The sequence below is a fragment of the Ornithodoros turicata genome, chromosome 6, assembly GCF_037126465.1.
Source record: "Ornithodoros turicata isolate Travis chromosome 6, ASM3712646v1, whole genome shotgun sequence".
Classification (NCBI taxonomy): domain Eukaryota; kingdom Metazoa; phylum Arthropoda; class Arachnida; order Ixodida; family Argasidae; genus Ornithodoros; species Ornithodoros turicata.
Window position 1 is genome coordinate 21,132,090 of NC_088206.1, and position 27,165 is coordinate 21,159,254.

The 27,165-nt window shown below is 46.7% G+C and overlaps 1 protein-coding gene across 1 annotated transcript in view; it reads left to right on the plus strand.

Moving 5' to 3' along the window:
* Window positions 1-26,357, plus strand: part of LOC135396396 (ATP-dependent RNA helicase DHX30-like) — a 51,629-nt gene extending 25,272 nt beyond the window's left edge. The window contains exons 7-18 of the mRNA XM_064627346.1: window positions 677-921; window positions 2,080-2,290; window positions 6,684-6,911; window positions 9,481-9,633; window positions 9,728-9,953; window positions 17,130-17,440; window positions 17,981-18,189; window positions 21,212-21,302; window positions 21,374-21,524; window positions 22,046-22,250; window positions 22,781-22,967; window positions 25,924-26,357. Of these exons, the coding sequence (XP_064483416.1) occupies window positions 677-921; window positions 2,080-2,290; window positions 6,684-6,911; window positions 9,481-9,633; window positions 9,728-9,953; window positions 17,130-17,440; window positions 17,981-18,189; window positions 21,212-21,302; window positions 21,374-21,524; window positions 22,046-22,250; window positions 22,781-22,967; window positions 25,924-26,193 (2,487 nt within the window). The 3' untranslated portion in view covers window positions 26,194-26,357. The remainder of the gene's footprint in view (window positions 1-676; window positions 922-2,079; window positions 2,291-6,683; window positions 6,912-9,480; window positions 9,634-9,727; window positions 9,954-17,129; window positions 17,441-17,980; window positions 18,190-21,211; window positions 21,303-21,373; window positions 21,525-22,045; window positions 22,251-22,780; window positions 22,968-25,923) is intronic.
* The last annotated feature ends 808 nt before the right edge of the window (window positions 26,358-27,165 follow it).

Sequence of the window (27,165 nt, forward strand, 5' to 3'; positions counted from 1 at the left end):
GCAGCAAGCAGTTCACCATGGTAGATACCTTGACAGCTCTGAGATAAATACCTCCTCAGGATGGCCATTTGGACAATACATAGAAAATACCACACAACAATTGCACGCTTCCCTAATGCACGGCCTCCATGGTCATCATGTTATGGTGTATGGCTTCGTTGGCTTAGCCTCCTTTTGTCACTGATGTTCAGACCATATACCAGACTGCTCATGGTCCACCTGAAAGTTATGTGAGCCCCTACCAGCGAGGTCATGGCGTTCACAAACAGGGATAGGAGAAGCTGGAGGGACGCGCAATCCGTTTACTTATATGCACAGCCTGTTTGAAGCCCTTCTATTGAGGGCACGGCCTGCGCAGACATAGAAAGACCGCAGCTAAATGGATGCCGAGTCCTTTGACCTAGTTGCGTAGCGTGTTGCGACTTTCAACCGAAACACTCGGAGCAGTGATGTGGCTCCAGTCATAGACGATGAGTTGAGGTCATTCGTTGGATAGCTCTTGCTCAAGGAAGAAATTTGATTGATGTGTGCACCTAAACAGGTGGAGCGCCACACAGTCTGCAATAGTATCAATGCCCATGCCTCGCGGACGTGTCAGACCCCCAGAGCAACTGTCGAGGATTTGCTTTCTCGTAGAATTTTGTTGTTCATAAATTAAAATCTCACCTTTCTTTAGGGCATAGTCTCCGAGATCAGCTGCTTGCAAGAGGGTCAGGAGGACTACAGGGACGAAGATGATGTTTCCTTTATGGACGACGCTACGAAGGAGCACGTGTGGGATGTAATGACAGGTAGGCGCCTCTGGGCGTCGGATATACCTTCACTGGAACGCCGAGATCATCAACTTGTACAAAAGAACAACATGCACCGGGCATCATCGAGACACCGCTGGAGAGAGTCGCTTCCCGTCTATGACTACAGGTGCGAGCAGCTACTGGGAGTAAAGGGGCACTAAAGCGCGCCAATGCCAATGACGCCAATGCAAAAAGAACATGATTCAGACATTGCGTCGTTCGCGATTGTGCGAAAAGGAAACTACAACCTACGCTTTCCCTCCTCTCTCCTCAAGAAGCGCAAAGACGCTGAGCGCCCTCCCATTGGTTTCCTCAAAAGATATCCCGCGATGAATGGGCAAATCATTTGAGGAGGTCAATAGGCGGCCGCTCCGCATTGCCATGCTTCTTACGAGCGAGATACCCAGCGGCAGGACAGAGTGGGTAAAAAGGATCCTCTCTGTGGTGGTACCCGAGGTCGCGCTGAAGATTGGGAGGTAGTGGGTTCGAATTCTACCTCCCGCTGTGCTCTCTGAGGTTTTCCCTGGGTTTTCCGGCAGACCTTTCAGACGAATGGCGGCATTCCCCCTGAAAGTTGACCCCACACACACTAACCCCCCCTCCCCTGTCCGCCACTCCTTCCTGCTGTTCACGTCTGTACACCGCTAATAGTGACAGTTGCCTTGCGGTGCTAACATGGGATAAAAAAGGAGAATAGAGGGGAAGCGTAAATTACGGTTTTCTTTGCGAACAACACGACGAGTGAATCCCGCCCTTCTGTGCTACTGTCAAGATAATGGCGTCTTTCATTCACGAGGAGAAAATTTTCTCTTTAGTGTCCCCTGTAAAGGGACTGTCGTATCCGTTACAGTCGTTTTCGAAACTGTGGTGTCATTTTATTCCTCGTGGACTATACATCCACCCCTCGCGAAAGAGTGCGTAGTTTGACTGTTATTCGATGGAGTACATGACCAGAGCAGACGCCAAGAGTATGCCGGAGGGGCGACCCTTTGAGAAGAGGAATGCCGTGGGCGTCTCAAAGTTTCGAGGCGTCTGGACGGCTCCTCTCACTCTTCCGCTTAGGAAGTGACGTCACGCCGCATGAGCCTCTGCAGCTGCGGAAGCAGCGCTGGTCCCTAAAATCGGTTTATTGAATAACTAAGCAGTTTTCGGACGGAAAAATCAGCCAACTGGGTTGTCGGCCGATGCCGAGGGTACTGGTATCGGTTTCATAGATGGGTTTCCGGATGCAGCAGTCCCTTTAAGTACCAGCGAAAATGCTAATATGTAAGTGTAACTGGTTCAGGGACGAAATCATCAATATGGTGCGAAGGAACCAAGTGGTGGTTCTCGCTGGTGAAACCGGATGCGGCAAGACAACGCAGGTACCTCAATACATCTTCGAAGACTGCATAGCCTCCAATTATGGGTCGTCGTGCAACATAGTGGTGACGCAGCCTCGCCGTATAGCAGCAATAAGCATGGCGGAGCGTGTCGCATGGGAAAGGGGAGAAGAGGTAAGGAATGTGTGCTGAGCTTCGAATGTTTCACCTAAAGTGATACTGGCGACGTACTCGCCAGGGGATTGTGGGACTTCCGGCAATTACTTTCTGGAAACTTTTGCCGCCATTTAGGAAGGCTTTGGACAATTCTTGATTGAGGGAAATTTATATATATTTGTTTCAATCGAACTTCGAAAATTGCCAAGCTACCCTCACTTTTTTACAGAAATATGAAGTCCTCCAAGGTAACCGCAGATGCAACAAAAACTATGCACAGTATAGCAACAGGAATAATCGAAAAAAAAAAAAGTGAAAGTGCTGCTTTAGCCCCGCCCGCTTGATTGTGGCAAAAAAGCGGGCGCGAAAGGTGCGGCGACAGGAAGAAGAGTTCCTGCCTCTTGTTTTTCCTTTCTTTGCCCTGCTTTGATCTTGATGCTTTTGACGACGGTCTTATCACAAAGAACTCAGGATAGGTCCCTGTTTTATTCACATTTGCCAGTCACAAACAAAAAAGGGATTTACCTGGGAAGCTACTTCCGATAAAAGTGCAGTCCGCGGAACCAAGGTCAGAGACTTCGCCGGAAGCTCCCATAGACTCAATGTTCAGGGAAAATGGCGGGCGCAAAACCACGTGATCTGCAGGAGCCACTCACAGCGGTCAAGATCAGCAGCGTGGGAAAAAAAGCTCGGGTCAAGTGCGCATGCGCAGACCGACCTCCTTCCCAACCTCCTTCCCCTTCTCTCCCCGGGTTTTTCGTCTCTCTCTTCTCGTCCCCCCTACCCCCAGCCCCAGCTTCGTCCGTTTTTCTTCAGTGCTTGCTGTAGAGTAACGATCGTGTTGTCCCAAAGCAGACTACCAAAAAGCGATGGTGTCTGATAAAGCAAGTTTATTTGTCCTGGTTGGCGCACTATATAGCCTTAGTTGCTTGTGCGCCATAAAACCTCAATCATCATTTGTCCCAGGGATTTCCCTACACCCTCCCTGCATTTTTGCAACCCCCCCCCCTGATATTTCTCAGGTGACCCCACCCAGCTCGGCCGCCAACACGTTCTGGTAGAGAGTCCAGCGCAGCGAATTACATCCTGTACTGTCAAACTGGGGCTGTAGGACCACAGTCATGCAGATGATCATACCATGCGTTTGTCCAAAATCATTTGAAAGTGACTGTTCAATGCATATATTGCGCGCATATACGAGCAAAAATGCGTGCAAACTCAATGCGGCACGCAAACTCAATGTGGATCATCAAGAACCATTTGCGCCCAACTCAATCGGGCGAGGTATTCTGCATTTTTCGTCTAGGTTTTCACCGTCGGTTGCTAGGTAGTCATTGAGCTTCGTGAGACAAGGTGCTAGTCTTTTTTCTTTGTCGGTCATGTGAACAACAACTTTATTTTGAGATGGAGAGTGGGGAGGTTCATCGCCCGAGAGGCGATACTCTACCCCAGTGCTGGTGGGGATGTGGTCATGTGATTATGCATCCTAATGTTGAAATGCCGTTCATAATGAATCTGTATTCTAATGGACTGTGTTCTAGCGTAATAACATGCACAAATAAAACGGGAAAGCTGGGCAGAGATGTCACCATTGTGCCACGATTCTTTCCGTGTCTAAGAAAAATTCCTTATAGTGGAACCTTCACCAAGCAAACCCCCCCCCCCCCCTGAAAGCTCCCCCCCCCCAGTAGTGAATTTATGGGGAAATCACTGATTTGTCCTCGCGAACTGTTTCGAAAAAGTTACAGTACATATCTTTTCACATCTTGTAACAGGCTTCACTGGAGCTTTAGGTGCTTTGACATCGAAGAGCAGTTCAAAAGCCAATCGCAGTTCGCACACCCAGAATGTGCAGCTATATATTTTTCGAAAACAGCTGAGCTTGTGTTACCAGACTTGTGTTACCGCTCACCTGCGGGACATCGGAAAAAGTGCAGACTTCCTCACGAACGATTTCTGCGTCCTTTGGAGGTGCAGGGATTACCTGTCATGTTCGTCTTCCCGCTGTTGTGATGATCAGCTGGATGTGCCATTCCGTTTTCACATTAGCAGTTCGCCACAATCTAAATCTAAAGCATTCAAAACCCTCTAAACTACCCGCTAGCGTCTGCGAGCACAACGGTTGTAGACCGAGAGAACACGCCTGGCCGGACAGACATGATGTCTCCTCCATCGTTTTTTCTTTCTCCTCCGTTGGGCCAGTTCGACCGACCGTACGGATCCTCGCGCCTCAGTCAAATTACTCTCGCCCAATCAGCGCGAAGGAAGACTGACGCCAGTTTTCGGAGACCAACGAGCAGCCAAATATTTACATATATATCACGCAGCCAATTAGGGATACTTAGATCCATAGATATAGAAGTTACCCGTCAAAAAGAACTCGTTACAAGTTAAGTTACCGTGTGCAAAATGTAACTAAGTTAATAACGAAGCTCTTCAGCCTGAAATATAACTCGCAGTTAAGGCCCGTTCCGACATACAGTGCTTTGCTCCACAGCGCTGTATTTCCACTGTGGGGTTCGCACTTGCAGCGCTTGTCCCAGCGCTGTGCTTGGTGATCTCACGTGATCGGGGGGGGGGGGGGAGGCAGCCCCGTCACGTGAACGCGGCTCCGCGTTCTCATTGGTTCAGGGAGCCTATTGCTGGGAGACAGCGATGGGAAAGTTCACCGAAGCTCAACTTCGCCAAGCGCTGTTTTCCATCGAGTCGCAGCCGGGAGAGGAGGGAAAAACAGCGCTGTTTTCCAGTGCTCCTGGGCAAAGCGCTGTATATCGGAACGGACCTTTACGGAGTTACTTAAAAAAAGAACGAGTTACTTCCAAGTTACTTCGGTTACAATATAGCACAACACAAGTGCAGCGCGCGTGAGCAGTTCATTTCGACCTTGAGTTGCCTGCGGAGGAGTGCAACACGCTTAGATTGTTTTCGTTTATGTCCATGAATTCGAACGCTTTTGCATCTGACTTCCTGTGGGCGCACAGTGGTTCAGCTTCATTTCAGTGGCAGCGATTCTTACTTCCTGAATAGAATACTGCCATTGATTGAATATCACGTTTTACGGCATGCCATGAAAGAACCGGAGAGAAAGCAAGAAAATAAGCGAACGTGAGTGAAAAGCGAATTAAAAGTAACTTGGAACTTCGCTTAAGTTACTTTGCCAAAGTTACCTGAAAAAGAAACGAGTTCCTCTGAAAGTTACCACGGCGTAAAAGTACCGAGTTAAGTTACAAGTTACCAAAAAAAGGAACTTAGTTACAGTAACGAGTTACCTCGAACTCTGCTTAGATCAGCTGCTTTGGAAGCGGTGCGTTTCGCTTTAGAGCGGCGGCTGGTCAGAACGCTAAAATTAGCAAAAACAAAAGAAGGCGGGGGCACTTCCTCCTATCACCGCACCTTTCGCGGCCTCTTTTTTACGACAATAACGCAGGCGGGACTAAAGCAGCACTTATACTTTTTTTTTTTACTATTTATGTTGCTATACTGTGCATAGACTTTGTTGGGTCTGCGGTTATCCGTGGACGACTTCATATTTCTGTAAAAGAAAAAAAGAGTAATGTTGGCTTGGCAATTTTCAAAGTTCGATTGAAAAAAATAAATTTCCCTCAATAAAATTGTCCAAAGCCTTCCTAAATGGCGTTTCCAGAGGTTTCCCAGTTTCAAAAAGTTTCCAGAAGGTAATTGTCGAAAGTCCCACAATCCTCCGGCGTACGTCGCCAGTTAGAATTTATCACTTTAGGTGAAACACCCTGTATAAATTATGCTTTCAACAGCTATATGTGAGTGACTCTGGGGCTGCATCTAGTTGAAAAGCACCCCAACACTTTCCGTCTATTGGTAGCACAGGGATGCCCTATACCTGCCGTTTTTCTAACAAAAATTCTCAAGCCGTCGGTTGTGGAAACGTCGCCATCTTGTCCTAATATCACGTCATAAATAACGTCACCTTGAGGTCACGTGACTGTTTCCTTTTCGGCGCTGGCCGACATTTCCCGGCTAGCATAAAATGATTGTATTAACATATTTTGCTTGTGTGAGTTACGAAGTGGTTCTTAGTTTCTGTTTCCGAAGTCTTGGTGCATTGTATCGGCTGAGGGAGCCGGCTGCGTGTTTCTCGGCACGACCTGCGTGCCGGACTCGGCTCGGGCTTTGGGGTAAGCCCGAGACCGCGCATGTTCTAATAGGGACGTCAGCGAAAGTTCGCAGCGAACCTAGCAGCTGGCATCGAAGTAGTAGCAGCCATTTGCAAATCGTACCCCAGGGCAAAGGGACGAGCAGTTGATATGTCCCCTTGCTACTAACTTGCAACAATAATGAGTCGCGGCAGTATGTCGAGGGAAAGCGTTCTGTGAACGGTACTCACGCTCCAGCCAAGGAAAAACATGCTCCATGACACTTAGCTGTTGGAACGTAGGTGGGCGATACGGTAGGCTATCAAGTTAGACTGAAGCGGGTGGCTCTGCACCAGCGTGGCGGAATCTACTTTTGCACCACGGGCATCTTGCTGCGACACCTGCAAGGCAACCCAATGCTGCAGGGGATTTCGCACGTCATCGTCGATGAAGTACACGAGAGGGACCTGGATACAGACTTTCTGCTCATTGTGCTCCGAGAGGTTATCAAACTGAACCACAGTGTTACGGTAAGTGGTCTGCTCATATCTTGCAGTCCGGGCGTACCAGCATTTCCTACCATAGAATGTACACAACACAACTGAGGAACGCAGGACCTACACAGACATGGCGTTGTGTATCTTGCTGAATTCGTCAATTATGTCACAGTTTAACAAACACGTTCTGTTTATTTTATCGTTAATAGGACGTACGTGGCCAGCCTACACAATGTAACACAAAGTAAATCAGTTAAATCGAGCATAAAATGTAATACCGTAGTGTGTAATGCAGGGTGTCGAACCGAACCCGAACCCGAACCGAAAACCGTACCCGAACCGTTATTTTTGCCGGAACCGAACCCGAACCCGAACCGAAATTTTCAGAACACTGCTGAACCCGAACCGGAGCAGAACCATAAAAAATAATAGCGGTAACCGGTTCGCAACAAAACGGTTCGGACATAGAAGTCAGCACAAGAGTTCCTCTCTATCCCCGAACGAAGACACATCGGTATCATCATCACGCGCCTATATCATGGATTTCAGAAATTTTCACCTAGCAGTCAGACGACGACGTATAGTAAGTATACTTTCAGCATCTTTTTAACATGTTGAAGCGCAGTTGTCCTTGTGAGCGCCGCGGCTGGCGCCCCACGCACGCGGTGATGCGGCGTCTACTCTTCAGAGACGAGGTGCCACGCGGACGAATGCAACAGGAATGGAGTAGGCCAGTTATGTAGCTCTACACGACGACTATGTGATCAAATAAGCGTCCAAGATTTATTTTTACACGTGAGCAGTAAAAATTAAACAAGTCAGAAACATGAGAAGCGGAGAAGGAGCGTAGGCAGAACGGTGCCTGTTTGATTGGTCGTGGTTTGAAAACTAAATGTGGTTCTGCTTATTGGTACTGCAGTTGTGTCGTGATACATTGCCTTTGTGAGGTGGATTAACTAGTGCACTGCTGTGAGCTTGGACAGAGTAAGGCTGGCAGGCTTATTTTCGACATGCTTCAGTACGGTTTCAGATCGATTCACGCTGCGAAGGCAGTGTGCCGGCAAGTACTGTCGTCTATCTTACGCTGTCCATCTTATTAGGCTTTCTTTAAGTTTATCTTGCTGGCACTGTGCGTGTGAAAAAGAGATTTTGGCAACAGAAAGTAGCGGGACAACACCGCTTCATCAGCGTGGACTCTATTTGCAATAAGTGTTCATCCATTTCTTATTTCTCTCGCTAAAGAGCTACCTCACCGCTAAAGACGTCAATGCAGACAACAGCAGTAAGCTATTAGCCACGCATTTCCTGATAAAAGCAGTTTTATGGAACATATAAAACGGAAGCGTTGAACCGGTTCGCGAACCGGTTCGGGGCTGCGAACCGGTTTGCGAACCGGTTCGGTTTTTGGCGTGGCCGAACCGGAACTGAACCGGAACGAAATCAAAACAACGCGAACCCGAACCCGAACCGAACCCGTATTTTTTGCGGTTCGACACCCTGGTGTAATGTTAACTTGGCGAACTACCAGCTCCTGTAGGATGGTGGTTAGGATGATCGCTGTCCATGCTGAGACTGGGAGGTCACACGTGTTCGAACCCTGGCACCGGCTGTGCAGTCTTTTCCCTGGTTTTCCCCAAGGTTTTCCCTGGGTTTTTCGAAGTCTTTCCTCACGAATGTCGGCACAGTTCTCCCTGAAGTCTGCCCAGGACGCATACTACCCCCCCCCCCTGTCCCCCATTCCTTCCTGCTATCCTCTCTCCATCTGTCCACGTCTGTAGGCCGCTCACAGCCATAGTTGCTTCGCGGCACTAACACGGACGTTAAAAAAAAACTTAAGAGAACTGTAAGGATCTACAGTGAATGACTACAGTCCAAGCAGGTCATGAGCCACAGAATTGTAGAAGTTTTGTCTGCATTTTTAAACTATGCTGTACCGATCGACCACGAAACAGGGCTCTGTGAAATACCCGTCCCCGGGATTATATATGCAATCAGAATAAACCGAAACCGCGGCGACCGGGAGCACAGCGCTCGTCAGAGGGCCACGTGCTTTGGGGCAATGGAGATAATTGGAGTATAGGTGCTGATCTGCTGGTCAGATCAAGCGCTTTCCGGCCCTTCTGCTCCAGCGCTCTCCGGCCTCCGTCGGCGAAGGTCATGCTGTTTTGGTTTCGGCTCCGGCTCATTTGTAAGCGAAATTTAGCTGTGGATATTTCACGGCACCCGCTTGTTTCAGGGTTTATAAAAGAGAAAATGCCTTACAATAAAGATTGTTTCCTATTCTGCTGGCGCGCTTTTTCCCAGAATACTTTAATTAAATAGTTTTAGGTAATTAGTCACCTGGTGGTTGCATACTTTCTACTAGAGGATGTCCGCCTAATCAACTACAGAAACTACATACATGCTGCTGTCGTACTTCTTTAATAAAAATATGTAAAGGGTAAGAATAAACACGCTGTATATCTACCAATGAAATTCGCCACGAAAAGAACTAGTCTGAGCATAAGTGGTAACGTTCAAACCGCTAAGGAAACCGAGTTTGTGTCTTGCTCCGCGCGGCCGGTCTGTGGGGCTGTTGCTACAATGGTTTCTCTTACATCAGGTGGTACTCATGAGTGCAACTATTAATACGCACACATTTTCGGACTACTTTGGTGGGGCTCCTATAATCACCATACCTGGAAGGCTATACCCCGTGCGAGAGCTCTACTTGGAGGACTTGATAGACAGGGCATTGATTTGTCCTCCTCGGAAGGTAAGTGCAAGGAAGCCATAGCGTGTAGTTTTCGTGAAACTATGATTACACTTACTTACCGTGTTTCTTTCTTTTTACTTTTTTTTTTCATAAGGATGTGAAAGACCCTGTCAAGTTAGCTGTGCATACAGTGAAGTATATTTATTATAACCGTCCTCCCGGAGCCATCCTGTGCTTTCTGCCCGGCTGGGGCGAAATCATGTACGTCATGCAGGAGCTCTTCAAGGTACTGCCTCCCCGCACCCACCGATGGTTACTACCGCTCCATTCCAAGTTGCGCCATGAAGATCAGAGGAAAATATTTGACGTCCCCTCAAACAGTAAGAACGTCGCTTCGGCCGGTTTATGATGAAAGCAATTTTATAGATGGTCATCTATAACGCTTTCAGCAGCTATTGTTTAGAGGCGTTTCGGGATATCTTTGGTACGATGCGATGGCCTGCCGCGCCCGACGCCACAGTAGAAACTACAGGTTTTCCCACTCATTTTAATCCATTGGTCACTCAATTTAATCCAAGCGCTACCCAATTTAATCCAGTGGTGAACCAAATTAATCCAGACACCAACCAATTTAATCCAAGCGCTACCCAATTTAATCCAACCAACACTTGTAAATGTATTCCGTATGTATTCAGTCATGTCATGACTGAGACTTTCATGATTTCGCCAATGTGTCATGAGTTTATGAGTACCGATTCAACAACCCTTGGATTTCGCAGTGTCATGGGGTGTTTTATGACTTTTTGTCATTATGATATTTCATGACTATTTTCATGTTGTGTGCCATTAATCAATTTTATGGGACTGCCACTGCTTCAAACAGTGCCATACAGTGTTTTATAACTACCGATGGTCATTATGACTTACCATGACTATTTTCATGACTTGTGCCATGAATAGCTTTTATGGGACTACTGCTGCTTGAAGCAGTGTCATGCAGTGTTTTATGACCACCTACGGTCATTATGATATTCCATGACTATTTTCATGACAAGTACCATGAATCGATTTCATGGGACTACTGCTGCTTCAAACAGTATCATACAATGTTTTATAACTACCGATGGTCATTATGACATGCCATGACTATTTTCATGATATGTGCCATAATCGATTTTACGGAACTACTGCTGCTTCAAACAGCATCATACAACGTTCTATAACTACAGATGGTCATTATGACATTCCATGACTATTTTCATGACATGTGCCATGAATCGATTTTATGGGACTACTGCTGCTTCAAACAGTATCATACAACGTTTTATAACTGCCGATGGTCATTATGACATGCCATGACTATTTTCATGATATGCGCCATGAATCGATTTTATGGGACTACTGCTGCTTCAAACAGCATCGTACAACGTTTTATAACTACCGATGGTCATTATGACATGCCATGACTACTTTCATGATATGTGCCATGAATCGATTTTATGGGACTACCGCTGCTTCAAACAGTGTCATGCAGTGTTTTATGACTACCAACGGTCATTATGACATTCCATGACTATTTTCACGATATGTGCCATGAATCAGCTTCAAGGAACTACCGCTGCTTCAAACAGTGTCACACAGTCTTTTATGACTACCGGCGGTCATTATGACATTCCATGACTATTTTTATGATATGTGCCATGAGCTTCAAACATTGTCATGCAATGTTTTATATCCACCGATGGTCATTATAACCTTTCTTGAGTATTCTCATGATATGTGACATGAACCGATTTTATGGGGCTACTGCTGCTTGAAACAATGTCCTACAATGCATTACGACTACCGCGGTCATTATGACATTCCACGACTGTTTTTATATTACGTGCCATGAACCAATTTTAGCAACTATTCCACAGACCGACCGCTGTGGCGTCGCTCATGATCTCAGCTGTCACGCGATGTAAACCCCCAGTTATTATTATTAATATGATCATTATTAATGCTGCTAGAAAGGGTGCCATATAATGCCTCGTAACTACCGAGGGCCATTACGATATTCTATGACTATTTTCATGATATGTGCTATGAATCGATGTTATCTGACTAAGGTTGCTTCAAACAGTATCATATGGTATTTTATGACATTATGGCATTCCATCTGCTATTGCTAGTGCAATTTTCTACAAAGTATTCGTGGCTGCTGCTTGTCATTGTGACATTTCATGACTATTTTGCCTATACGAGTCAAACAAACTTTCGGCTACTGCAGCTGGTTCAAACTGTGCCAGGTGATGATTCATGACTACTGCTTAGTTATGTCTTTGATGTACGTACTCAAGTTCATGAAGCGTTCATTCTGTAGGCGCAGCCAAGTCATTGTCAACTTTATAACATGAGATACCAGCAGCTGAATCTACAGGAAGTATGACAATACCGCTAAGTTTTCTTGAAGCGGTGTTCTATGAACGAAGAGAACAAAAGCGGAATCCTTGCACTTTTTCTTAATTCCTACATGTCAGCGCCTTGGAGAACTTGCTCAATATAGCTGAAGTGATTTCTGTTATGCGATGCACAATCCATGCGGTGTTTGCACTGCATGGCGTGCTGCGCCGCATCGAGCAAAATAGTGCGGCGGTGCTCAGGAAAACACGAATTTCAAGCTTTAATTCGAATAAGATTTCCTCAATCTGATTGAAAAAGGTGCTATACGGTGGCAGAAATTTCACGCAATGTCCATCACAGTGTGTTGCTTGATGTGCTTGCTTGTGCAGAGGGGCATTATTCATTGCCAATACTGCCACGACCAGCTCCCGTGGCGTAGTGGTGCCTTCTACGCCGGGATTAGGAAGTGACACGGGTTCGAATCCTGTCACCGGCTGTACTGTCTGAGGTTTTCCCTTGCTTTTCCGCAGACTTTCCAGACGAATATGTCGGCACAGTTCCCCCAGAAGTCGGCCCAGGACGCACACTAACCGCCCCTGTCCCCCACTTCTTCCTGCTGTCCTCTCTCCATCTGTCCACGTTGTACGCCGCTCATAGCCACAGTTGCTTCGCGGCGCTAACACGAAATTTAAAAAAAATACGGCCACGAGACCATATACTAGGTATTGCACTAGGTGAGTCCTCCATTTTAGCAAATTTGTGAAGAAAACGCTGCGTCAGTTCTATAGCCGTGTCTCTTTCACGGAGTGTCGTCTGCTGCTCTTTTGTCGGCTTTGGGCGGAGCTTCAAAACACCACCGAACAACTTAGCAGACCACGGCGTCGCACGCCGTGTAGTCTGCTAGGCTGTCGTCTGCTAAGTTGTTCGGTGGTGTTCTGACGCTCAGCTAAAATGGAACTCGTGGAGAGCTCACCCGGCGCGAGAAGAGAAAATCAAGTGGAATACGAGCGGCGGCGACCAGGGCGTCCACGAAAAGAACCCGGCGAACCTCTGCGGCGATACGCAAGATTATCGCAACAAGATAGAGATCGCTTGCTGGATTGTCACAGGCGCGGTGGCGATCTCGTTTCGCTGTCTGCCACCTTGGGGATCAACATTAAAACTGCACGTTCTATAGTGCGTAGCGACAGAGACGTGCCTAAGCGAAGAGGAGGGTCATCAAAAAGATTTGGCACGGACGTCGTCCAAATATTGACATCGTTGGTTGACGCTCATCCCGACTATACATTAACTCAACTGAAGTGCGTGCTCACCGAGCGTGTGCCAAGTATACAAATTAGCTTGTCGTCGATTGACCGCTTGCTGGATGGGCACTGCTACAGCTTGAAACAGCTGACTTTACAGCCTGCCGACCGCAACAGGGAAGACGTCAAGTCAGTGCGAAGGAATTATGCATTGTGGCTGCAGTCTGAAGGGCCACAAACATTGCGGTACTACATAGACGAAACCAATTTCAATATCTGGTGCAGCCGTAGATATGGCGAGCAAAAAAGGGCACTGCAGCCGTTAGGAAGACTAAAAGCAGCAAAGGCCCCAACATCAACGTAGTGGCGTGCATATCGGGAAACGGCCTCCAGCGCTGAAGTACATTGGAAAGGGTGACACACCTCACCTTTAATGAATTTCTGGAGGAGGTGTCGCGCTCCATTGCGGTCTCAGAGCCGGACCAAGAGGTCGTATTGATAATGGATAACGCCCCTGAACACAAGCGAGCACATCAAGCAACGCTCTGTAAGGGACACACTATTAAATTTCTGCCGCCGTATAGCCCTTTTTTCAATCCTATCGAGGAGATATTCTCCAAATTTAAGCTTGAAGTTCGTGCTTTCCTGAGGGAAAAAGGAGACGAAATATTAGGACACCCAAATGGCCTAACGATCCGGGAGCACCGCCGTGCTATTTTGCTTGACGCGGCGCAGCACGCCATGGAGAGAATCCACCGCGTGGATTGCTCGTCATATGATAGAAATCACTTCCGCTATATTGAGCAAGCTCTCCAAGGCGCTGACATGTAGGAATTGAGCAAAAGTGTAACGCCGGCCGCGCTTGTTGTTCTCATTTCCCATCAATGTTTCGCGACATTGTCATATTTTCTGCAGTTTCCGCTGTATCTGATGTAATAAAGTTGACAAGGACGTGGTTCCACTTCGACTCACTTTCTTATCAAGTTCATTACAGTAGAACACATGTACATGAAACACATAATGGAATGTACGGTTGATCGATCAAAGCATAGGGCTACTGAAACTTCATGTCATGAATAAAGAGAGGTAGGAAGGGGAGCTATACTTATAAATTGGTGGATGACGTAGTTTGAACCAGGTGCAGTCGGACAAAGTCTAGTTATGACCCCTATACCAAAAATAGTCATGAAATGCCAAAATGACAAGCAGTAGTCATGAATCATCGCTAGACACCGTTAGAAACAGTGATAGCCCCACAAAATCAATTCATGGCACATATCATGAAAATAGTCATGGAATGTCATAATGACCGTTATTGGTCATAAAACACTGCATGACACTGTTTGAAGCAGCGGTAGTCCCATAAAATTGCTTCATGTCACATATCATGAAAATAGTCATGGAATGTCATAATGACCGTAGGTAGTCATAAAACACTGCATGACACTGTTTGAAGCAGAGGTATCTCAGAAAATTCATTCATATCACATATCATGAAAATTGTCATGGAACGTCATAATGACCATCGGTAGTTATAAAACGTTGTATGATCTGCTTGAAGCAGCAGTAGTCCCATAAAATCGCTTCACGGCACATATCATGAAAATTGTCATGGCATGTCATAATGACCTTCGGTAGTTAGAAAACGTTTGTTTGAAGCAGCAGTAGTCCCATAAAATCGATTCATGGCACATGTCATGAAAATAGTCAAGGAATGTCATAATGACCGTAGGTGGTCATAAAACACTGCATGACACTGCTTCAAGCAGCAGTAGCCCCACAAAATCAATTCATGGCACATATCATGAAAATAGTCATGGAATGTCATAATGACCGTTATTGGTCATAAAACACTGCATGACACTGTTTGAAGCAGCGGTAGTCCCATAAAATTGCTTCATGTCACATATCATGAAAATAGTCATGGCATGTCATAATGACCATCGGTAGTTATAAAACGTTGTATGATGCTGTTTGAAGCAGCAGTAGTCCCATAAAATCGATTCATAGCACATATCATGAAAATAGTCATGGCATGTCATAATGACCATCGGTAGTTATAAAACGTTGATGATACTGTTTGAAGCGGCAGTAGTCTCATAAAATCGATTCATGGCACATGTCATGAAAATAGTCATGGAATGTCATAATGAGCGTGGATGATCATAAAACACTGCATGACAGTTTGAAGCAGCGGTAATCCCAGAAAATTCATTCATGTCACATATCATGAAAATAGTCACGGAATGTCATAATGACCATCGGGAGTTAAAAAACACTGTATGACACTGTTTGAAGCAGTGACAGTCCCATAAAATTGATTCATGGCACACAGCATGAAAATAGTCATGAAATATCATAATGACAAAAAGGAGTCATAAAACACCCTATGACACTCAAAATCCAGGGGTTGTTGAATCAGTACTCATAAACTCATGACACATTGGCGAAATCATGAAAGTCTCAGTCATGACATGACTGAATACGTACGGAATACATTTACAAGTGTTGCTTGGATTAAATTGGGTAGCGCTTGGATTAAATTGGTTGGTGTCTGGATTAATTTGGTTCACCACTGGATTAAATTGGGTAGCGCTTGGATTAAATTGAGTGACCAATGGATTAAAATGAGCGGGAAAACCTGTAGAATGGGTGTCTCGCATTTTGTTCCGCAGGGAAGTTGTGAGACCTGAACGAGACTTTGCTGGCCCTTTAGAGTTCCGTTAGTCATAAATAGCAACTGACATTGCACTTTGTTATCTCTACCAAGACGATCGGATTAAAGAGAGAGCGCCGACCTCACCGAACCTGCCAAAACGAAATTGACAATATTAAAGGTACGGTCGCATCCCCACGTGAAATAGTGGCGTACTTTGACTGATATTCCATAGAATACATGACAAGAGCAGACGCCGGTTGTTGAGAGCATGCCGGAATTCCCTCTCTGGAAAAAGGCTCTACACATCAATCAGAGCATGACCCTGGGAAAGGGGACGCCGTGGCCGCGCGAAGCCAACTTGCGAGGCCTCTGCGAGCTGCCTTCTCAATCCTTGTTTGCGGCAAATGCGCGCGGTAACGCGTATGCGGGGCCGGAAATTATTGCCGCGGAGCGGGAGAAGCCGCCTCCGCGTGCCGCTTTTCCTCGATTGCGCAATGCACGATTTTTATTTTATTTTTTATTTTATTTTTTGCGGCATGCCGCGCATTGTCGACCAATCAGGTGGTCACTTGTTTACTTCTGGGCTCCCACGAAGTCTGCAGCACGTTGACAGCTTCGATATCTTTAGAAACGCGGAAACCGCAGGAGGTAGCGGCTGCTGGGCAGCATGCACTCTTTCTAAAGGTCCTTTATGCTTTCTTGCCGCGCAGCGACAGCCCGCAGGCGCTTTTCGCACATGTGTACCGCATGTGGATACAGGCAGCTCGCAGAGCTGATGTCGTCGCTGCCGGAACCTCCGCAGCTGCGGAGGCAGCGATTGTCTGCCCGTAGCAAAGGATTTCCTTATTTTGACAGCACACATGAGACACAGGTGCATCACTTTGTGTGCGCTGTGACACGTATATTTGAACTACCTCAGCATTTCATCGTATAAAATATCTTACCATATTTCCAATAGACAATCACTCTTCGGGCGAAAAAAATTACCAAGTAGATTGTCGGCCGATGCCGAGCATAGTGAGATATATTTGTTTTCCGGATGCGACTGTCTCTTTAATATCAGAACCCGTGGCAGCGACTGCAGCATCATCAGTTGTGGCAGTTGACTCAGTCGCAGCGCGGGCCTCACGTATCTGACAGGGGCGGCCGGTCAAACCCTGCCCTATACAGTTTGCTTATTGTAACTCCCCTGTATTCAATAAATATATATCCCCCCCCCCCCCCCTGTATGAAATGAAAATTGTCTTTAACCGAATAGTACAACGCAGCTGAAGACGTGCGCAAAGTGATCCTGGCCACCAACATTGCCGAGACTTCAATCACAGTGCAGGACATTGTGTACGTTGTTGACACTGGCCTGCACCGAGAGAAGCGCTTTGACGTCAGACTCGGAGTGCCCATGTTAGGCATTTTCGAGACGTCGCGCTCCAGCATGAGTCAACGCAAAGGTCGTGCTGGAAGGCTACAAGCGGGGGAGTGCTACTATCTTTTCACCACGACTGACGCAATGAAGAGATCGCAGTTCCCTCTTCCAGAGATCCAGCGCGAATCACTTACCCAAGTGGTGCTCAGCTGCAAGGTGATGTCCGGTTCTTGATCAATCGCTTAGGCTAGGGTAAGAGGGGGTGCTGAAACGCTTCGTTTACGCCGAACCTCCAAGTTTTCGAGAGAAGGAGAGTAGTTCAATCCCTCATCATTGTCTGTCAGATATAATGACTCCAAGAAATTGAGGGGGCACTGAAGTGCACAGGTTTCTCCTCGTAGAATGAAAGATGCCGTTACCTTGACACGAACAGAAAAGAAACAGCATTCAGTGGTTGCGCGACAATGCGGAGAGGGCCCGGGTTGGTCTCCTCAAACGGTCTCCCGCGATGATTGATGACAAATCGTTTGAGGATCTTTGCATTGTCGCTCTTCTTGGGAAGGAAAGGAAGAGGGAAAGCATAAATTGATGTTTCTCTCCCTCATAAATCACGAACGACGCAACCGATGAATCTCGTTCCTTTTATGTTGGTGTCAAGGTAACGGCACCTTTCATTCCGCGAGGAGATAACTTCCGCAACTTAGTGCACCTTCAAGCAATGCGTCGTTACTTTAGCATCACGTGTTGTATCAACAGCTGTTTTGCCCCAGCAACGAGGTCGAAGCAATGCTATCCCAAGCACCCGATCCTCCGCCTGCAGAAACTGTCCACAAGGCCATATTAGATCTCCAGGCGATGGGCATTATGGATCAGTTCAGGGGACTGACAGAATTGGGCAAGTGCGTCGTCCTCTTCCCAATGGCACCGCAGCTGTCTAAGGGTCTCGTCTACTCTGCAGTCTTTAGGTGAATGCAGTTTGTCTTTACCCCAGTCTCTAGGACAAGGCATAGAGACAATTACGTGGGGCACTACAGTGCCGTGTATACCAAAGGGAGTCTGGCCATTAATGGAGCCTGCCTATACCTGGAACTCCACCCACTTTTTGAGCTCTCTGGCAAATCATGATCCAAAATGCAGTTAATTACTACTATTAATCCCAGGGTATCCAAGCTATATATTACCTGTATTTACTGGGTGCCGACATTTTCGGGACACTGGATTGGATTAGATTGAATAGGATATTCCCTGACGACCTAGCAACGTAATGGATTTTGCGTCCATCTGGATGGAGAGAGGCATGTAGGGAAGACTCAGAATAGTAGAAGAGCTTGCTAGTAGAACTGGTTGGACGGAAGAACCACTTGTTGGAACAGACTGCCGGTATTATACGTATTTTAACTATGAAATACAACAACAACAAATAAGTTAATGATAATGAATGGGGAAATTCGCCACTTAAGGTGCGGCCCACTACCCCAAGGCACAATGGGGCAGGATGTGATGTGTCCTGATGATGAGGTGATGAACGATGCTAAATAGGGATAGTCAGTGGAGTCAGCATGACATCAGAACGGTAGGCAAAACCACAGCACACAAAAATACACACGCAGCACATAGGTACGCAGGCAGATCATAGGGTAGAGAGAAACACAACAAGATTGAATCAAGAACGGGCAAAGGTGTGTATGTGAATAAAAGTACGTCATAAAATGCAAATTTTTTGCCATCCGTAGCGTTTTTCTTGCTATTTGCCTGTGATTGCTGTCTTTACTAGGCCTAACAAGGACGATGAAACATATTTTCAGGTAAACATCAACACTGCATGAAGCGTAATTTAAAGGTGATTTGCAAGATAGCTGCAACAGAATGTACCCTTACGGAATAAAATAGTAGTAATTTGTGAAAAAATTTGTCATGAAATTCTCGCTTCGCTGTTCCAAGCTACGCCGCCATTTTCGGGAAAATTTTGGTGCCCTGGCGGCGCGCATAGGAAACAGCAGCCAATGAAAAACGCTCAATTTGATTGACAGGTCGAGCCTCTGTTTTAGGCTCCTCCTAATGGCCAGACTCCCTTTGGCATACACGGGCCCGTGCAGGGCTCTAGCTCACGCGTGATCAAAAACGCACGCGCTGCACCACATCTAGGGATGATCCCCAGCATGGGCATTCCCAGGATATTTTTCAGGGGAGGGGGCAAAGCGTACTACCCTCTCACCTCTTTTCCTGGAGACGGATGCTGCGAACTGTTCAGAAGTGCATGTTATTGTGCAATCTGGGAAAAATCATTACGACCTATGAGTAACTAAAGATGCACGAAGAGTGCCCTTGAAGCTCCAGGGGGGCACGCCCCCCCCTAGCCCCCTCTCGATACGCCCAAGATTTATTGCTGTTCAGGGTAGGTTCCGCGAACTGTGCCCACTGTGGACTGTGTTTTCTAGTTTGTGTGGACAAAATTCGCTCTGCGCGCTTCTAAACCAAGAGCAAGGCCCTGCCGAAACAGTGGGAACAGCCCCCCTCCTCATCACTGAAGAAGGCTCTGTATGGTCCATCAGGCAAGGCGATGGCCACGGCTTTCTGAGACCATCACCGGGGAGTACCACGTAACCCTGGTCTATCGCTTACGGGACGCCATCAAGGCCCAACGACGGGCTTCGCTCCTGAAGTGGGCCCTTTCCATCAGGACAATGCGCACTTGCACCACGCTTCTGTGGCGATGGCTGCTATCCACTCATGCGGCTTTACTGATTCAATCATCCACCATCCTTGCGAGATCACGCCCCAGCCAGAGATTTCCCTAACCCCCCTCCCCCGAAATTTCTCCGGTGACCCCACCCAGGTCGGCCACCAACACGTTCTGGTAGAGAGTCCGGCACAGCGAATTACATCCTGTACTGTCAAACTTGGGCTGTAGGACCACAGTCATGCAGATGATCGTACCATGTGTTTGTCCAAAATCATTTCAAAGTGTCTGTTTAATGCATATATTGCGCGCATATACGAGCAAAAATGCGTGGGGGCACGCAAACTCAATGTGGATCATCAAGAACCATTTGCGCCCAACTCAATCGAGCGAGGTATTCTGCTTTTTTCGTCTAGGTTTTCACCGTTGGTTGCTAGGTATTCATTGAGCTTCGTGAGACAAGGTGCTAGTATTTTTTCTTTGTCGGTCGTGTGATTATGCATCTTAATGTTGAAATGCCGTTCATAATGAATCTGTATTCTAATGGACTGTGTTCTAACGTAATAACATGCACAAATAAAACGGGAAAGCTGTGCAGAGATGTCACCAATGTGCCACGATTCTTTCCGTGTCTAAGAAAACAAATTCCTTAAGTGGAACCTTCACCAAGCATAACCCCCCCCCCCCCCCGCCTTGAAAGCTCGGCACCCCACCAGCAGTGAATTTCTAGGGAAATCACTGCTCCCCACCGTACTTTCAACCGTGCCCCAAGAAGAAAAAGGAAGTGTCCACTCCCCCTAGTGATGATGACGTCATTTTAGCCGTCACCCGTTTTGTGGCGGACCAAACTTGCTACTTTATTTCCACGGGGATCCAAGCGCTGTAACATCTGTGGGGCGGCCTTTGCGTGTATTGCGTGGAAAAGTAACATTAGTTAATCTGGACGCCTCCTTCTGGGTCAGGCCGAGAACCTGTGGGATGCCCCTCCCAGAAGTTGATGTCTTCCACGCCGCCGCGGGATATATGCTGCTCATCTGTTGAAGCAGGAAAAACATTTGCTTCCATAACCCGCGTGACTTGTCAAATCACCTCATCATTGAACGACAGAATTGAAAAAGCATATTTTCGCACCAAGGATCTCTACGGATTCATTTTACGCCGAAACTCGTTACTTCAGCACATGGCACGTTTGGCACAATATCGTTTTTTTTTTTTTTTTGTAAATCTCCAGCGCTGCGTTGCACTCTGTAGCACTACCGGTAGATTGCAGCTGGGATCGTAATTGGAAATTCTTTATCTCTCCGCAGGTGCGTAAAGTCTGTAGCATCGTTAGCTCCCCTGATGTCCGAAGCGTTCGACTTGTTCAATTCTCAGCTAAGCAACGTTGAAACGAGAAAGGTAATTTTATATGCAGAGGTTACAGCTGGGGAAATGAAGTTAATAACAACGGAGAGTCACTTGGCTCGCAGGCAAAGCTGACGTACGAATCGACGCAGAGGAGCGATCATATTGCCCTGATGAAGATGTACTGTTCTTGGGATGCAAAGACAAACCCTGTCGGACGTGACATGTTCCTTCAAAGTATGGGGATGAACCGATTCAGCTGGGAGCTCAGCAAAGGCAGGGAATTTTCCTACCTTCCCCGAACATATAAAAAAAAAATCAGTGTTTACAGTTTTCTGAGATTTTACGCATGAGTAATTTTTAGTATATCGTACGCTATCGCTTTTGCGCACGTAAGGGATAGCGTTGGTAGTTCCGCGCACGCGCATAACATAAAGGGAGCTTTGCGCATTGCGCGGGATCACCGCAATATCCCTTACGTACGCAAATGCGACAGCGTACGAAATACTAAAACTCACTCTTTGTGTTGTACGCACCCCTGCGGAATTAGGACGTTCTGCAGGGACCCCTCATACCATGGGTGGCTCGGTGCGGGTTTACCCGCATTACCCACGCACGCCGTTGCATTTTACCCGAAGCGACACCGCATTTCTACCCGCAAATCGCAAAAGTGTGCGCATGTGCGGGTAACTGCGGACATACCCATACCCTTGCTCACGTCTGGTGATAGGTTTCGTCCCTCCGAAATAGAGGTATTGTGACTATATACGCATTTATTACAAAAACATACCTTGCAGGCCTGAAGGACGATTATTTGCGCCACCTGTCGGACACGGGTTTGGTAGAAAGTCCGAGAGAGAAGATGGAGGATTGGAACCATCCCGTGAACCAGAACGCTCGAAACTGTTCGCTGTTGTCTGGAATTGTGACGGCCGCTTTCTACCCGAATGTCCTGCGTCGTAAGAAAGCACACAATCGCAAGGAGACCGAATTCCTCTGCTTGTAAGCCATTTATATGACACGCGAATATTCAGTGACCGCAGTTGTAGAAGTATAATAGTACAAGCTGAAGGTCGTGTCCTGTCTGCCCTCTTGATGCGCTTGATTTCGACTTGGGGCTCATTTGCGTAGCAGCATTTGGTGAATGGATCTTTAGAAAAGAGGGTGACTTTACATAATGAGTGGCTCCGATTCTCACATTTCCCCGAACGCCTCTAATTAAAAAGTTAATAATTTTAAGTAATTAGTCATCTAGCAGTACTCTCCCCGACAGTATGTCCACTTGGCCATAAAAAATCTGTGTCAACTAGGCCCCTTGTATGTTGCGCTGCGACAGTGATGTGCAGCTATTGAAGTAACCGCGGGGGACAGGGGCGGACGAAGACCCTGGATTTGGGGCCGGGGGTGGTTTCTTTGTTGAAGCGCGTAGTGGAGGAGGGGAGAGGGGGAAATTCAATGTACCCCCCCCCCCTTGGATCCGCCACTGAACATAGTTTTTGCCAGTACACTATGAGCTTTGCGTTTATGTGCAGGAATGGAGGGCTTGCAGTGATAGCGGAAGAGTCGGTGTTGCAAGAAAGGAAGAACGAATGTTCGTGGGCAGTCTACTTCAACGCAAAACGTCACTATGATGGACAAAGGATTACAGTCTACGACGCAACCGAAGTTTCTGCACTCCACCTCCTCCTCTTTGCTGGCTTAGAAGTAGATGTCACCGAGGTAATACGTCATACACTTGGGTATCGCCTGATATACGGTCTACCTTGATCAGTATTACGCTGTTCAGTGCGTTCTCATTGTTCGGTAAATTTTTGAAGTGTCCGTCAGACATGCCATTCGAGGAATAAATTACCTTCGGCAGTACAAAAAAGCCGAATCGGTTGGGAATTATTCGCGAGTCTTAATAACAGCAACATCAGAGACACCGGATTTCCTGACCGGAGACTCTGGTACCGAAGGTCTGTTGATAATGCGAGCGCTGTTCGAGAATTTGCCATTGGAGAACATTGACGGCGGAAACAGACGCACATGTTAGACGTTGTGACAGGAGATGTGCCGAACCAAAAAAAAAAAAAAAAGACTTTCTGAGCTTTCTTCGCGGCGTTCACGAGAACTTGCAAGCCCCGTGGTTCTCAACTTGAACTTGTGGTTCTCAACTTCAGCGAGACTTTGAGGAAGCTTCTGCTGCACAATGATAGACGCAACTGTGCAGAAGAGGGCCAAGCAATCTGAATGGCGTACAAGTATAGCATATTATGCTGATTGTACGACAAAAGTGAACGCACTGCACTTCGGCTTTAGGCGTCAGGCCGTCACTAGGGGATGCGGTTCACACCGGGTGACGAGGCTTACTATACATATAGTAGTACCGCTGCTTCCTCTTTGCGGCGCGATGACACCAAAAACAACGCTGGGAGCTTCCTGCGAGACCCTGATTCTTTTTTTCAGCGTGTGGTTGTTACTTATCGAGTACCGCATGGTATGGAAAGGGATTCATTATTTGTGGGTGGCGCGTACCCTAGTGACGCCACTGGATCGCCATGAAGTATCCGAAAAGTGGCCAGAAAATAGCCGAGTGTGCCACTGCACAAATTTCTGCACAGCAGCAGTCTTGCACCTGTCTGACAGCCATGATCGTGCCAGTTACATTCATAACAGGGGCGCGGAAAGTAACGTGTACGTAAATGTAGAGGGCTATGAAGGAAGAAGAGAGAGAGAAGAGAATAGTAGGATTGTACGAGAATAATCCAGGAAGTAAAGACTGTTTAGTTTTATAGAAATTAAGAAAACATTTTATCGTTCACTGATACATTTTTTAAGCGCACAGTACCTTAATATACTTCTCCACGATCACCTTCAGATAAGCATTTATCGTATCTGTTCACGCGCTTTTAAACCCCGTTGTTGTAGTCGCCCACAGCCAATGCATTTAGCCAGAAACTGTTGCAGTCGATTTCGGAACTATAGTGTCACTTAATTCCTCGCGGACCACTCACCACAGTATCGAAAATCCCACGCGAAATACTGGTGTAGTTTCACTTTTATTCGACGGAATACATGACAAGAGCAGACGACGGATTTAGGGTATGCCGGAATTCCCTCTCTGGAAAATCGAGAAAACGTCATTCTGTAACCAGGCCAATTATGGCGCGCCTTCGAGAAAAGGAATGCCGTGGCCGTCTCAGAGTTACCGGGCGTCTGGACGGCGCCTTTCCTCCTCTGCGCGCCGCCCTCTCACTCCTTCGCTTACGGAGTGACGTCACACCGCTGGAGCTTCTGCAGCCGCGGAGGCAGCGCTGATCCTTAAAATTCGTGTATTCAATGTCTAAGCACTTTTGGAATGAAAACATTAGCCAGATAGACTGTGGTATCGGTTTCATAGATGGGTTTCCGGATGGGACCGTCGCTTTAAGCTTTCGGTTGAAGAATATTACCACGTCTCGGATTTCCGGTGGCTCACCATTAGTCTTTTGTGTGTGTCGCAATTTTTGAACCTGACGATATTTACTTTTTGGATTACCCTGTTACGTTTCTTGGATACATACTTGATGATCTTTTGTGCTGCGCGTTTCTCGAATTATGCTGTGTCCACTTTTAATCAAAGTTGTACCGGGGCCATCACACGGGCACTGTTCAATGATCATTGAAACCAGTGGCTACAAAGCGTTTAACGTGTCAACTATGTCAGATATGCTTTTCAATGCTCCTTGAAAAGTTGCTACGTTACATGCTTGGTGACGCTACGAGCATGCTCAATGCAGAGCCGTATATTAAAAGGGAGCCTGGCCATTAATGGGTCATGCCTATACCTGAAGCTCCACCCACTTTTTCATCTTTCCGACCAATGAAGTCTTGAAATATGGGGCGCTATCAATCAGCCTATCGTCACTATCCCCCCCCCCCTATCCAACATGGGCAGCGCCATTGTGGGTGGCAAGTGCATTGGATTGGATTGAAATGGATACCACTCGCAATCTGCAAAAGTAGTGAATTGTTGGTGCAAATTTGATAAGCGCCACCTAGGGAGCGTAAGGCACGTCGGGAATTGTCTGCTTCCGTCGTTGTACCGCTGCCGGCAGAACCACCTGCTGGGACACGTTCTGTTGTCGTTATGATTTTTAAACAAATCTACATGTATAGTTGGAATATAAGAGGCAAGAATGTTTATATCCATGAAATCCAGCTGTTAAATATAAGATTGTACAGCACAGCGCCGTTTCTGTTATGATTTCGTTGTGATCGCCGTGTTCACTAGGCCTAACACCGGCGACAAAACGTATTATTTTCAGTTGGATATCGATGGATGAGCATAAGTTGAAACTGATTTCCGAGAAATTTATATTAGGATGTACATTTGCAGCGTAAAATCAGGTTAGTCTGTGAAAATTTTTTGCCATGAAATCCCCGCTTCACTGTGTTTGTTTTCGTCGCCATTTTGTGTGGCAGTATGGTGTCATGGCGACCCCCTTGGTAAAAAGCAAACCAATCAGAGGAGCGAAACTGTGATTGACAGGTCGAGCCTCTTTTTGTGACTCCTCCCAATGGCCAGACTCCCTTTTAATATACGGCTCTGGCTCAATGGTCATTGGAATCATTAGTATTACAGACTTGGACTGGCTATTTTGCATTATCTGTTTGACGATTGACAACTTGTTTGTGCCTTGGTCATTGAAAGGACGACGCTGGAAGTTGCTCTAAGGCGGAAGATCGCGAGGCGATCATAACCATCGACAGTCGTGAGCAGCTCACATTTCGCGCTTCACTGAAGGACGCCTACGTCATCGCCAGGTGGAGAAACATGCTCCATTTCCTGGTCGAACTTCATCTCCTGCCCCGTTCAATCACGGAATCAATTGATGGCATAACTGACTTGAAGCAACGCCTTTCGCCCATCATAGTTGAGATGACGGCAGCTCTTCTAACAGCCGTCGACAACCGACATTAAACACCGAGGCCCATAATCGTTTCATAAAAATTTTTCTGTGATGACTGTTATGCCGATAGAGATAATATGTGAGAGGTATGAAGTAATGCCTCCAAAATGACTGTGATACTGTACAAATGTATATTGCATACCTTTGATTCGAATAAATTAATGTTCTATTCTTTCGTACGTATATTACGTAATATGTTTGCATTGTTTTTAGGTTCTGCCTAGGTGAGCACTTAAAAGTGCTACTGCGGTCTAAAAAATATTTATTTTCTTTGGTACGATAAATAAGCCTTGATCGAGAGTAGATGACGTCATCGGGAGTTCCCATGTTTCTCCTAGCCTCGCTAAGTATATTCGATCAGTGATTACGTATAATGAAAGGATATGACCAGTTGTTAGGATAATTTGTTGATGCTTACGATGGCCACGAGGAATACATGCTCAGGTTTCGATTTCGATTTTGGACTTCACCTTAGGCTTCCTGCGTCTGGGCGCTAAGTCGGGAGTTTTTTGGCCTATTTCTCCGAAATTGAATTTTATGCCTATAACGAAATTTCGGGGACCGTTTCCTGTCTTTTTCTTCAAATATGTATACTTTATTGTTCAAGAATCACAATATTGGTGTGCATCGTGAATTGTACGGAACGAAAAGCACACTGGGCCTTGGAAATGAGGTTCAGGTTGCGCTTACAAAACTATTTTTCAACTATTTCACGAATAGTGTCCCTTAAAACCTCTATGATCTTCTCGAAAACCCTCTGGGATCTGTAGTCGTGTTTAAGGAGGAAAAGAAATCTAGTCTGTCAGCTCTCAAAATATTACTGCGCCGCGGATAGGATCACTGATCTGTATAGTATAGGCTGGATCGCGCATAGGGTGCTCCACAGCGTGGTCACCGGCTGCCATATTGGTGGGCCCAACGCATTCTGTCGTCTGCATTTAGTTCAAGCGGGGCTGCCCGTATTTTTTAAAATTTATTTCAAA